The 12,940-nt window shown below is 56.0% G+C and overlaps 2 protein-coding genes across 2 annotated transcripts in view; one reads left to right on the top strand and one right to left on the bottom strand.

Moving 5' to 3' along the window:
- The window catches only part of MMP24 (matrix metallopeptidase 24), a gene marked incomplete at both ends in the record, with an annotated part of 40,330 nt that extends 30,907 nt beyond the window's left edge, over nucleotides 1–9,423 (top strand). Inside the window, 5 exons of the mRNA XM_080814187.1 lie at nucleotides 1,037–1,198; nucleotides 3,092–3,306; nucleotides 5,359–5,497; nucleotides 6,946–7,212; nucleotides 9,086–9,423. Of these exons, the coding sequence (XP_080670313.1) occupies nucleotides 1,037–1,198; nucleotides 3,092–3,306; nucleotides 5,359–5,497; nucleotides 6,946–7,212; nucleotides 9,086–9,423 (1,121 nt within the window). The remainder of the gene's footprint in view (nucleotides 1–1,036; nucleotides 1,199–3,091; nucleotides 3,307–5,358; nucleotides 5,498–6,945; nucleotides 7,213–9,085) is intronic.
- Nucleotides 9,424–11,171: 1,748 nt separating this feature from the next.
- On the bottom strand, nucleotides 11,172–12,904 carry MMP24OS (MMP24 opposite strand). Its single transcript, XM_080814186.1, has 2 exons — nucleotides 12,803–12,904; nucleotides 11,172–12,715 (listed from the first exon to the last, which is right to left on the bottom strand). Exon 2 carries the CDS (start codon nucleotides 12,710–12,712, stop codon nucleotides 12,527–12,529), a length of 186 nt encoding a protein of 61 aa, XP_080670312.1. The 5' UTR covers nucleotides 12,713–12,715; nucleotides 12,803–12,904; the 3' UTR covers nucleotides 11,172–12,526.
- Nucleotides 12,905–12,940: the final 36 nt, after the last annotated feature.

Below are 12,940 nucleotides of genomic sequence, written 5' to 3'. Positions count from 1 at the left end.
GGGGGTAGAGCTGGAGATGAGGGTCCGCCTGGCTCAGGGGCCCACACTCATGACCACTGTGCCATGCTGCCGCCCCAGCTTTGTGCTCGGGATCCCGTGTCCCACTTTCAGCACCTGGACCTTGTTGTTTTCCCTCGAGTTTGAGTCCCTGCCTTGATCTTGGCCATGGTTCAGTTCTGTCAGGATTGAGGTCTTGCCCAACCGAGCGCTGCCGGCAATGAGGGCCCTGCCTGCACCCGGGCCTCCTGAAGCTGACTGCCTGCCTGCTGCCCCCAGACCTCCCCCTGCTGCTGCTGCTACTCCCTCCCCTGGCTTGGCCCTTTCCATCTCTCACCCAGACCCTTCTCCCGGCTCCAAACCAGCCCCAATGATGCCCTACCTCTGGTCTCCTTCCCCTCTCCTCCCTCCTCCAGCCACAGCACAGGCAGAGTGACTCATCCCATTGCCACCCCCACTCTCGCCTAAACCCCCCACTGACTAAGAAGCCAATCCAGATTCCTTTGCGTGGCATCCCAGCCCCACTTGCCAACCTGGCTGACCTCATCTCTCTCTCTGCCCTCCCCTCGTGCTTTGTTCCGGAGCCAAGTGGAATGAGCCTGCTTGTCCCTGGATCTTGTTTACAGCGTCCCCTCGGCCAGGAATGCCAACCCCCCCCACCCCGCCCCACTCCTGCCCTCTGAATCCATTCTCCTGACTAACTTCTTATCTTTCAAGAGTCGACTTAAACTTCACCTTTATGAAGCTTTCCCTGAACATCTTCAAGTTTAAATCACTCCTCTCTTCTCAGAATCCTCACTTGACCCTTACAGACATCTCTTCAAGCACCTGGAACATGAATATCACTTATTTGTTTATCTCTCCAAATCCCCCACTATATGGAGAGTTCCAAAAGGCAGGACTGTGTAGGATTTCTCTGGTAGATCCCAGTGTCCAGCACAGGGCCTGACACAAAGCTTTGCTCAGTGTTTGCTGAAGCAATGGATTGATTGATACCTAAGTGGGTGCCCTGGGCACCTCCCCACCCCCCTCTCCACAGGGAATGACCTCTTCCTGGTGGCTGTGCACGAGCTGGGCCACGCGCTGGGACTGGAGCACTCCAACGACCCCAGCGCCATCATGGCGCCCTTCTACCAGTACATGGAGACACACAACTTCAAACTGCCTCAGGATGATCTCCAGGGCATCCAGAAGATCTACGGTGTGTGGCAGGGGAGACGGGGGCCACTGCTCCTTCTTCGGGAATGGACTGTGACTACCTGCCCAAGGGGTTGGGGGGACACTCACATCCTTCACCATAGCCGCTGTCTGACCTTGAGAGACCTCTGAGGTCTTTGCCTGGCCCACTGGGAAACGGTGGGGAGGGTCTGAGCTGCCAAAAGTGAGCGGAATTCCACTCACTCCCTCTTCTCTACCTCCTCCCCCTCCATATACCTCCATCTTGCCTCCTGTGGTGCACTCTCAAGGGGACCCCCACCTCTAGTCAAGAGATTCTTAAACAAGAAAAAAATGAGAAGCTAGACTGATATCTTGGTAAGATAGGAAAGGCCTCCCTCCCAGTTCTCTGTTCACACTGGTATATGAAGGTCTTGTTCTTATCAAGTCAGTTGAGAGGGGAAGACCAGATACTGGAGCAAATGCCCAGGAGCTTAGCACAGGCCGCCTCAGGCCCCAGGCTATGTAGCACGGGAGGAGGGCTCCCTCTGGAGGCCCTGAGTTTCTCACAGAACAGGCGGCCCCACTCAGAACCGTGGAGGATGGGCAGGATCTCTACCAGCGAAGCAGGGGAAGACAGGGCAGGGGAGCGGAGGGGAGGGACTGGAGGTATTTTGAAAGTAGAATGGACAGGATTTGCTGATAGATCAAACTTGGGGGTGAGAGTCAAGGACAACACCAAGATTCCTGGCTTTTCTAATTGTGAGGCAATAAGATTTACCAGTCTATTGCTCAGAGATCTGGGCTGGGATATTGATTTGGAATCCCTGGTGTCCAATGTATAACCACTAGCCATGTGTGACTATTGAAGTTTAAATTTATATTAATTTGAATAAAATTAAAATTTCAGTTCCTCTGTCACACTAACAACTAGTCACTCATTTCAAGTGCTCAACAGCCACATATGGCTGGAGGCTACTGTATTGGACGGTACCCATATGAACAAGTTCTGCCATCATAGAACATCCTATTGGACAGCCCCAACATAGAGGGTCTTTAAAGCCATGAACCCGGATGAGATCACTTAGGGTGGTGATGCTTCACTAGGGGACTCATTGGAATTACCTTGGAATTTCAGTAAAAAGTGCCCATATTCTCAGAGATTGGGTTCTGATTGGTCTGGGCTGCCTTCTGAGCATCAAGCATTTAAAAATCTCTCCCAGTGATCCTAATACGCTGCCCAAGTGAGAAAACTGACCTGGGGACAAAAACAGAAAGAAGAGGATCCAGGAGCACTCCAAACTTTAGAGTAGGGTGGGTGAGGAAAAGCTACCAGCAAAGGAGGTAGAGAAGCAACAGCCCATGAAGTAGAAAGAAAACCAAGTCAGTACGGGCTCCTGGAAAAGTGCTTCTCTCATCTTGCTACTCCTGGCATCATCTGAGAGCCTGAAGAAATGCAGAGTGGCAAGCCCCACCCCAGACCCTCTTGAGTCATAATCCGCATTTTATCAAGATCTCTGGATAATCTGGATGCACATCAAAGTTTGAGTCAGTAACCCTTGGATTTGGCAACATGGAGGTCACTGTAGATCTTGACAGACAGGGCGGACGCTGTCTTGGAGCAGGGTAACGAGGGAAGGGGAGACAGAGTGAGGCCAGCATGTGCGGAGGGGGCAGAGGAAGACGGTATGGGACACTGAGCCTAAGAAAGGACATGCTCTCTCTTACAACAGAAGAGAAGAAGAGAAGATACCGGATTTGCAGGTGGAAAGATAAGAGTCCCATTTAATGGCTCTTTCCATCTATTTAAGATTGGGGGAGGAGGAAAACATGGGAGAAGGAACAGGGGGCTGGAGGGTGACAGACCCCAGGGCTGCCTGGGTGGTGATGAGGCACGGGCACTGGGAGGCCCTGTCTAAGATGCAGCCCCTCTCTCCAGGACCTCCAGCTGAGCCCCTGGAACCCACGAGACCACTCCCCACGCTCCCCGTCCGCAGGATCCACTCACCGAGTGAGAGGAAGCACGAGCGCCAGCCCAGGCCCCCTCGGCCACCCCTGGGGGACCGGCCATCCACACCGGGTGCCAAACCCAACATCTGTGATGGCAACTTCAACACGGTGGCACTCTTTCGAGGCGAGATGTTTGTGTTCAAGGTAGGGCCAGTCCACTGGCAACACCCAGATAGTCCCCTTCCCACTCGTTCCCCCTCGTGGAGCAGGAGAAGGCTGATGCTCTGGAGTTAGGCCTGCTTTGGGCCTGGACAGCAGCTGGCCCAGTGGCCAGGACATGGGGTCCCTTTCTGGTGCTGCCGGGTGATTTGACTTGCTTCCAAGAGGGAGGCGGGTAGACTGGTGATCCAATACCTTCCCAGGGGTTAATGCTGGGGGAAAGTGCTGGAGGCCTGCTTCTGGTTAGTAACTTTGAGCAAGTCACCTCCCTTCTCTGGACCTCAGTTTCTCCGTCTGAAAGCTGGGAGTCATTCCCCTAATGAAGGGTGCATGAAGATCAAATGAGTGCATGGCCGTGAAGACAGCACTTTGGAGTCACAGCTGGCACGGTGGTGGCTGAGTCTGTCACCAGATCCCGCCAGAGTTGAGGGGCCAGGACCGAGGGATGCCTGATAGGAAGCTGGCCTAGGCTCCATCTCGTCACTTGTCCTGTTCCTGTCACTTCAGCCATGGGCCGACCCGGGGCCAGCCTGTTTGGTGGGTGTGTTGCAGATTTTGAGACAGTGTTTGGAATGCAGGATTTCAATTAGGAAGTACCTCTGGGATCAAAATCTGTGGGAAGGAGGGAAAGAAGCAAGCCTGGTGGGAGAAAAGCAGCAACTAGGTCCGTTGCAGAGTTGGCCACCCCCACAGGGAGTTCTGGAGCTAGAATGGCCCATCAGAGTCATCCCACATTGGGCCCCCTGCTTCATTCAGTCACTGGATGAGAAGGGGTATGACCTTGGGGGAGCTCTTTAAAGCTGAGGCATCCCCAGAGAAGCTGGCAGTTGAAAACAGCTGCTGACCACACCCCGGGCCACCAGGGCAACAGGCCCTCCACTGAAAGCGATCTGGCCAGCGTGTCTCTGTCACACTGGGTGGTTGTGGGGGCTGCCCCACTCCTCTCAGGGATGTCTCCCAGCAAGCTCTTAGTACCAAGCTAGAATCGGGCAACATGGGTCAACGTCAATCCTGCCTCTCACAGAGTAGCTAGCTCTAGGAAAGTCACTTGGCCTTCCTTAAGACTTGGAATATCTCAAATCTACTTAACAATAGATTGTGAAAGTCAAACTAAGGTTTAAAAAACTCAATGTGAAAGTACTTTGTAAAACACCTTAAAAAAACTTTTTCTAGTTTTTGTGCCATCATTTACACATGACCTTCATCCTTCTGCACTCTGATCCCCCACCAAACGGCTCCTCGGCAAGTCTAGGTTTTATCATCCCCATTCATACATGAGAAAACTGAGCTCCTGGTAGGTTATAGGCCTTGCCCAGACCGCCTACCGGCCACTGGCGCTGCACAGGCCCACGACTTCAACACTAGTTGAAGAAGAGGGCTTTGATCAGACTCTTGGCCTACTGAGCTGCCATTCATTCAACATCAACTATGTGCCCCCTGCTGTTCTAGCCACTTTACCCATAATCTCTCATCTGATCCCCATTGTTACCCCCATTTGTAGGTGAGGTGCTTAAAGTCTGTGCTCACGGTCATGCAGCTCTGAGTGGAGGAACCCAAATTCACACCCAGGTCTTGAGAGATTCCCACAGTTTGCTTCCCAGGGTCCTTGCCCTACTGAGTGGAGCCAGCTGGCGAGGGGGCACTCCGCCCAGGCTCAGTGGCCAGCCTGGGGAGTGGCCGCTGAAGTCAGTGACTCTCTCCTGCCCTCATATGGCCACAACAGGCCCGGCATCATCCCTTCCAGGTCCTCCACACCTCATCCCTGCACCAGGCCCGTCTGCTGTCTGTCTCATGGCCCCATGCTGTCTGTCTCGGGTAGCAAGAGCCATCAGGAGGCTTGTATGAAGAGAGTTCACAGGCATCTTGTCTTCCTCACAGGGCACTGGAAGCTAGAAGCAGCAGATGGACAGACATCATGGAGGGTTGCAGGGCTGGGCCCAGGGGAAGCTTTTGGGTTACTGAGGCTTGAGCCCCAGGGCTGAGACCACTAGGTTGAGGCAGGGTCTGCCATGCCTTTCCCCCATCCCTCACCTCCAGGATCGCTGGTTCTGGCGCCTGCGCAATAACCGTGTGCAAGAAGGCTACCCGATGCAGATCGAGCAGTTCTGGAAGGGTCTGCCCGCCCGCATAGATGCAGCCTACGAAAGGGCCGATGGAAGATTTGTCTTCTTCAAAGGTAATACAGCCTGTGCTGAGAGACCTGGGACAGTTCCCTGACCTTCTCGGGACCCCCTTTTCCCATCTGTACACAGGAAGAGGTTGGGTGAGGAGCAGGTGCCCCCCCAAGGGCCCCTCTGGCCCTAACAGAGACACTGACTTCTGACAGGGCAGATCCCTGCAGGCAGGCGAAGCACAGTCTGGGGGAATCAAGTCATGAAGAGACTGTGGAGGGTCTGTGTGCCCAAGCTGGTGGGATAACAAGGCTCAGCTGCACTGGGTGGTCCAGGCGCCCGAAGACCATGCGGGGCTCCATGGGAGGCCATCCCAGCAGTTCTGTAAGAGGTGGTTGGGAGGAGGTCACAGAGGCTGCAGAAGCCAGGGCAGGGGGCAGGGGAGCTCACGTTGTGTGGCCTGCCCCCTCAGAGCTAGGTGGTTTCACTTCCATTATCCTGAGGTGGGCCCAGCCCCAGAAGGGTAAGAGACGCTGAAAAGTGAGGAAGGCAGTCCAAGGAGAAGGGACAGCTTGGGTAAAAGAGTCGTGGTGTGGGAATGTGCACGTACACTGGAAGAGCTTAGACTGACTGACCACGGAGCCCCACGTTGGACAGTCGTGAGCGGTGACCTGGAAAGGACAGTGGGGGAGAGTCCTGAGGAGCCTCGGTTATGGCAGAATGCGGTCTTGACCTGTTAGAGCAATGCTGGAAGTTCACGGGACGTTTCTGAGCAGTGGAGAGCCAGGGGGCAGGTGGCAATCCAACAGGTCAGAGGTGGGGAGGCCATTTCTGAGTCAGTTGCCGGAGGGAAGGAGACGGAGTCGACGAGGCCTGCACCGGGGAGGACTAGTGAGGCCAGAGTGGAGACAGCTAAAAGATGCAAAAGGCCTCATAAGAGGCTGAACACTGAGAGGAGAAGGAAAGAGAGGGTCAAAGGTGATGCTAGGGCTTCTTGTTGGGGAACTGGGAGGCAGAAAGGTGATGAGGGAGGGAGTCCCCTGTGGAGGCGATGAGGAACTCCAGGAAGCAGATGTGGAAATGCCCAGAGGCTGGGATCAGGGTTCCTGGGTCTGGGGCTCAGGTCCGATGGGAGTTGCTGTGAACCTGCAGAGTTGGGTGTCACTGGTGGAAGGTGGGGGAGTCCTAATATGTGTGAAGCCACAGGAGTGGCTGAGGACGCCCCCGAGGAGAGGAGCAGGTCACCTGAGCCAACAGCGGAGTGGGGCATGGAGGCTGGGCAGCGTGGGTCCAGCTGCCCAGGATCTGTGGTGACTGGCTTCTGGCTCCCATCCTCTGCCAGGGCCAAGGGGCTTCAGTCTCCCACAGAGGACCTCAAGCAGACCTTAGCTGCTTCCCCCGACACTGGCTCTATGAATGACTTTAGTCCTGGAAGATAGACCCGTGGCACTAGCGGCCACCTCTGGCCCCATGTGACTGGGGAAGGCTGATCCTGGGCTTCTCTTGGCTACAGGTGACAAGTACTGGGTGTTTAAGGAGGTGACGGTGGAGCCTGGGTACCCCCACAGCCTAGGAGAGCTGGGGAGCTGTCTTCCCCGAGAAGGCATCGATACGGCTCTGCGCTGGGAACCCGTGGGCAAGACCTACTTTTTCAAAGGTGAACGCTACTGGCGCTACAGCGAGGAGAGGCGGGCCACGGACCCTGGCTACCCCAAGCCCATCACTGTGTGGAAGGGCATCCCACAGGCTCCGCAAGGGGCCTTCATCAGCAAGGAAGGATGTACGTAAGAGCTTGGCGGTGTAGGGGGTGGGCTGATTTTATGTGGGTCTCAACAGGGTCCATGGGCATACTCTCAGGGTACCCAGATTTGAGAAAGGTGCCTAATGGTAAAGACAATGGCCTCATGTCTACCCCTTTCTCTTCCCAGCTACCAAGTCACACCTCTCATCCACAGGAATGACTCACATTTTATGTTTCCACAGACCGACTTCACCCCTTCAGATAGCATTTCTCAAATAGTGGTCCTCAGATGTACTCTAGGGGTTCCTTGAGTTTTCAGATCTGAAAAGCAATGGTGGATACGGGTGCTTTCAAAGGTGCTTGTGTAATAAGGCTTGAGGGCAGGCAGATGGAAAGAGAAGCCTTTTATATTTATGAGACATTTCCAAAGCTCCTCCTGGAGGCCAGGCTGGGAGCTCCCCATCAGACTAGGAGCTTCTCAAGAGGAGGGACTGGGTGTTGCCCAGAGCAGAGTGGGAGTCCATGGATGTTTGTTCAATAAATTTCCCCTGATCTGGGACTCTGGAGCCTGGCTGGCTTCCTGTCCCACCTCTACCACTTCCTAGGAGTTTGGGCAAAACATCTGTTTCCCCAGCATCCTCATCTATCAAATGGGGATAATAATGGTACCTACTTTGTTGGCATTTCTTAAGAATTAAATAAGATGAATTAAGTGGAGCACTTAGACACACACCTAGTACGTGGTCCCTGCCCCGTGCGTTCTAGCTGTTGTCATCATTGCCAACATCAACTTCTTGTTGGCATGTTTTATGTTATGTAGAATGGAGGAGTCATTCAGTTACTCCACAATAATTACTGAGCATCAGCCTGCGTGGGAGAGCTGGGGAAGGAGCAGGGAACAAGCCTTGCATTGCATCCCTGGCTCCCAGTCTAGAGGCAGAAAACAGCTAAGATGGCAACAAATGCTCTAAGGGAAGGGAATGCGGTGGGAAAGCTGGGGGGTTGGGGGAAGGGCTCTCCAAGGAGATGTCACTGGTAAGAAAGCCAAAAGTCTCAGGGGCAGAGCTGCTACTTGGTGCCTCTCCTGTGTACCTGATGCTTTACACACGTGGTCTCGCTTTCTGGGAAGCCTCAGAGACAGGTGACATCAAGGACTTTGGCCAATGAAAGTCCCAGGGCGTGGGGGGAGCTGGCCAATAGGAGAGTCCAAATGAGTTGCTTTGTTGTCTCTAGACTGGCTGGGCCCTGAGGATGTTGTGGCTGCCCAGTACCGCCCCCCCCCACCCACCTCCTTTCTTTGCAGGCCCTTCCCCAGCAGGGTCCCAGAGACCCTGCATCTGTGTTGTGATGTGTGACAAGCCAAAGAAAACCCATGATAGCTGTGACAAGGTGGTGTCTGCTGTCAACAAAAGGAGAAGTCTTCCTCCCCCCACCTTGTCTTAGGCAGGAGCTGGGCTGAGGCTCCAGAGCTAAGAAGGCAGCTGTCCAAGCCATAGTTATTCACCCCTGTGAGAGGCGGGGGGATGGGAGGGGACAGTAAAAGGCAAATGTGATGGCGCTGTGACCCAAAGCTAAGGCAGAGATGCACAAACTGGGAGTTACTACTTAAAGCCCTTCAGTGGCTTCCCAGCACCTCTGAGATGATGGGCTGGGCTGCCCCAGGTCCTGGGCACACCTCTCTGCAACTGTATGGGTCATAACTCCGTGGCCCTGCCACACTGTGTGCAGAGTGTGTGAGCACTGCCCTCTCCCCACCTCCAGGCCTTGCAACGGGCTGCTCCCACCCCTCCTTCAGAGCTCCTCTTGGACTCCAGGGTGGGAGAGGTGCCCTTCCTCCATGCTGCCCCCTCACCATGGGTCAGAGCAGGTGCAGGGAAGTGTCTGGGAGTGATGCTGGGCCCTGTTTCTGCAGATTACACCTACTTCTACAAGGGCCGGGACTACTGGAAGTTTGACAACCAGAAACTGAGCGTGGAGCCAGGCTACCCACGCAACATCCTGCGTGACTGGATGGGCTGCAACCAGAAGGAGGTGGAACGGCGGAAGGAGCGGCGGCTGCCCCAGGACGATGTGGACATCATGGTGACTATCAACGACGTCCCAGGCTCTGTGAATGCCGTGGCTGTGGTCATCCCCTGCATCCTGTCCCTCTGCATCCTGGTGCTGGTCTACACCATCTTCCAGTTCAAGAACAAGGCAGGCCCTCAGCCTGTCACCTACTATAAGCGGCCAGTCCAGGAGTGGGTGTGAGCAGCCCAGAGCCCTCTCCGTCCACTCGGTCTGGCCAGCCAGGCCCTTCCTCATCAGGGTCTGAGGGGCAGCTCTGGCCACTGCCCACAGGGGCCAGCAGGGCCCTAGGCCAGGGGTCATGCAGCTGAAGTGGTAGGTACACTGGCCTAGGCTGAGCGTGGGGCAGGGAGTGGTGGTGGCTGTGCCCCAGGGTGGGTGTCTGGCACCCAGCTGCCAGCCTTCTGTCCTGGGTAAACTGCTCCCTACCCAAGGGAATAGGCCAGGCCCCATCAGGAGGCAGGGACCATGCCAGGAGGAGGCCCTGTGGTCACTGAATCCTGTGGTATCAATGAGGCACCACAGCTCCGTTCCTGGCTGGGCCCAGCACCTTCTGTGGAAGCCAGCACTAGCACTCTCAGCTCCATCTGGGAGATGCCACCGATCCCGGTCCCCCTTTGCCAACACCTGCTGGTCAGATGTCCCCCCACCCCTACCCCCACCCCACTGTCCTCCAAGGCTACAAGACCCCTGCTGCAAACACGGTGGGCAACAAGCCTGGGTTTCCCCTGCTGGCATTCAGCAGATCCCTCAGGAAACCTGCTCCATGCATCAGGGTCTCCTCTGAGACCTAGATTTAGGGTCACATGTTGCAGGCAGTGTTGTGGCCCAGCTGGGTCTGACAAGGACCCAGCTGTCATGTCGTGAATATTTAAATGTCCTGTCACTACTGTTTTAAAAGTCCCATTCTGCAAAGGCTGCTTGAGGCGTTAGGTGAATTAGAGGTGACTATCTTGGTGATGAGGCCAGCGTGGCCGGCCCTTCCCCAGATTAAGGACCAAGGTGCTGCTAAGGCCACTCTAGTGCCCAGACACCGCAAGAGCTGGATTCAGCTCATGAGGCTAAAGGGCTGGGGCAGGAGCTGACCCTGTTTCTGGAGGCTGATCTGAGTTGTGACCACCCTCCACTCCCCTGTACCTCTTCCCTACTCCCCTAGTCCCTGGCCCTGTTGCTTACAGTCTGGGGCTCAGCCCGACTAGTTAGGTGTGGTCTGGGGCTCAGTCTGACTAATTAGGTGTGCAGAAAAGGCTCCAGGCCAACATTCTTGTGGCTTTGGAGTAACAGGCCCAGGGGAGCCTTCTGAAGTGTTCAGAGACCACACCCCTAGCTACCTTGAGGTCAACTTGATCTCTCAGCCTGGAAGCAGTGTTTATACAAGCTTGGCCCTTGCTAACCCAGCTCACTGGGCCCATCTTCCTGCACTGCTCTTTGGAAAAGGGCACTCCCAACTGGTAGCAGTCCCACTGCTAGGGGCCAACCCTTCACTGTCTGGCAGGACTTCCTAGGGCTCAGCTTGCCTCTCTCCAACCCAATGGAGACAGCCCCCTTTGTCACTGAAGAGCCCTAGGAAAGAACCATGGGTTCAGTGGTGCCCACTGGCTCCCTGCCAAAGCCAAAAGGAGGTATCAGTCCTCAGGGTGCTGGCAGAGCCTCAGATGCCATCCTGGTCCTCTGAGCCTGCATGGGCTTTGCCCCTACCCTGTGGCCTCGGGGCTTTGGGTTGGCTTAACCTATAGCAGACAGGGACTACTGTTGCCCTGGGAGCTGTCTTGAGCAAAATCTCTCTTGTCCCAGAGGCACCTATGTGGGTCCACTGTGTTCCCTGTCATCATCCTTCTGTTTTTTCTCATTTTGGCCAAGGGCGGGCTCCCTGGGGCGGGTGGGGAACAACTGCAGAGGTATTAGCAATTCATAGGTTTGTATAGTGTTTTATACTTTGCAAAGCACTTTATTAGCTCATACCTGTCCACTCACATGAAACTCGTGCAGGCCCTGGGAAGCCTAGGGTACCTCTCAAATGAAATGCCCTCAAATGAAGCACAGAGAGGTTGTTTCTCACCCAGGCCATCATCGGGTGGGCTGGCTGGGCCTTGGGTCCCCACCTATGGACGCCTCTAGGGTCCAAGATGAGATCAGAAGGGTCTCTTTTATCCATCTCTTCCTGGCCTCCCTTCTCCCCTTCTAGGTCCCCCCTCCACTCCTCAGGTTGGTGCTCTCACTTCTTGAAAGCTCTAGGCTCCCCAGGCTCCCCATTGGCTCCTGGTACTACCGAGGCCAGCTGAGAAAGAGCAGGAGATGGAGGCAGGCAGAGCAGGCTGCAGACGTGAGGGATGCAGGGCCAGGCCCAGAGAGGGCTCAGCCTGGAGGCTTCCAATCTCGGATTCTCCTGTCTTGTGGTCATCTGTTTGTCCATCACCCCAGGACAGGGCAGACAGACAGAGGGGCACAGCACTGGGGACCCCAGAGCCCAGCTTCCCTCGGCCTGGGGAACATCACAGCATTTCAGTGTCGGTCACATTTTAAACTGATCAGCCTTTGTATAATGTTTTTTAAATCATTTCTAAATAAAACAAAAATACAGAGTGTGTTGTTTCCCTGGGATTTGGGAACAAGGTTCAGGTTCTGGGAATGGCCTTAAGAAGCTTCTGGGAGAAGGGGAACAAGGTGCTTTGGGGTGTCTGGGAACTGTCCCGTGCATCTCATCTCCCAGCCCAGCAATCAGATGTCTCCTCTCTCCAAAAGGCAGGCCCTGCAGGCCCAGGGTTACTGGGGTTCCCGGAACACAGCCTGATAATGCCTCACTAGGATCCAGGATGACAGAGCAACTTCCCCTAGGAGGAGCACCGGGAGGGTCACTGTGGCTAGGTCTTCTCTGAAGGCAAGGCACGTGGTGCCATAACCAAAGACAAAAGCAAAAGCCAAGTTCTCAGCAATAAAGGACAGATAACAGGAGGTCAGGTCAGCAGTCTTGGGGTTTTACCAGGAGTCTGGGCCTGGTTTGGGAAGCCCGTGCTGGGGAGGGCTGCCCCAGGACCCAGACCGCTGAAGAAGCTACGGGGTGGGGGTGAGCACGAAGGTTTGAGCTGGTTTGGGTTCAGGCTGAGAAGCGAACAAATTCGGGGGGAGTTAGAGGCAAGCCGGTGCCCCATCCATGGTCCTCCGTGACCTCCTCGACTCTCCGAGCGTCTCCTGGGCACCGGGGGTGGAAAGAGACCACGAGAGACGAACCAGGTGAGGCGAACAGAACGACAGTTGGCGGCGGGCGGTAACTGCGGAGGGTGGCTTGTCAGTACCAGGAGGTGCAGGCGATGAGGAAGCGCACATCGTCCAGCGGCCCCCAGGGACCGGGTTCAGGCGGGGGCCGCTCAGGGGCCTCGGGAGCCCGGGGCTGGGGTGGGGGTGGGGGCTGGGGCTGGGGCTGGGGCTGCACCTGCTCCAGGGCGCCCTGGCCGCCGCTCAGCCGAGAGCCCATGGTCTGCAAAGAGAGGCCGTCAGGCGTGGGCCGGCCGCATGCCACCCCGTCTCCCCGCCCCGCTCCAGCCCAGCCCAGCCCAGCCCTCACCTCGCGCCGCGGGAGCCGCGGGTGTCCGGGATCCCAGCGCCGGCGACGGCGCTCCGCCGGCAGCGTAGCGACGCCAGGAAGGGCTAGCGTCGTGGCGTCACCGCGCGCGCCGGCCCCGCCCTCAGACAGCCGCTACAC

The sequence above is a fragment of the Martes martes genome, assembly GCF_963455335.1.
Source record: "Martes martes genome assembly, chromosome: 9".
Taxonomy (NCBI): domain Eukaryota; kingdom Metazoa; phylum Chordata; class Mammalia; order Carnivora; family Mustelidae; genus Martes; species Martes martes.
Note: the sequence above shows the minus strand (reverse complement) of the source record. Positions and strands in the feature narration are given on the sequence as shown.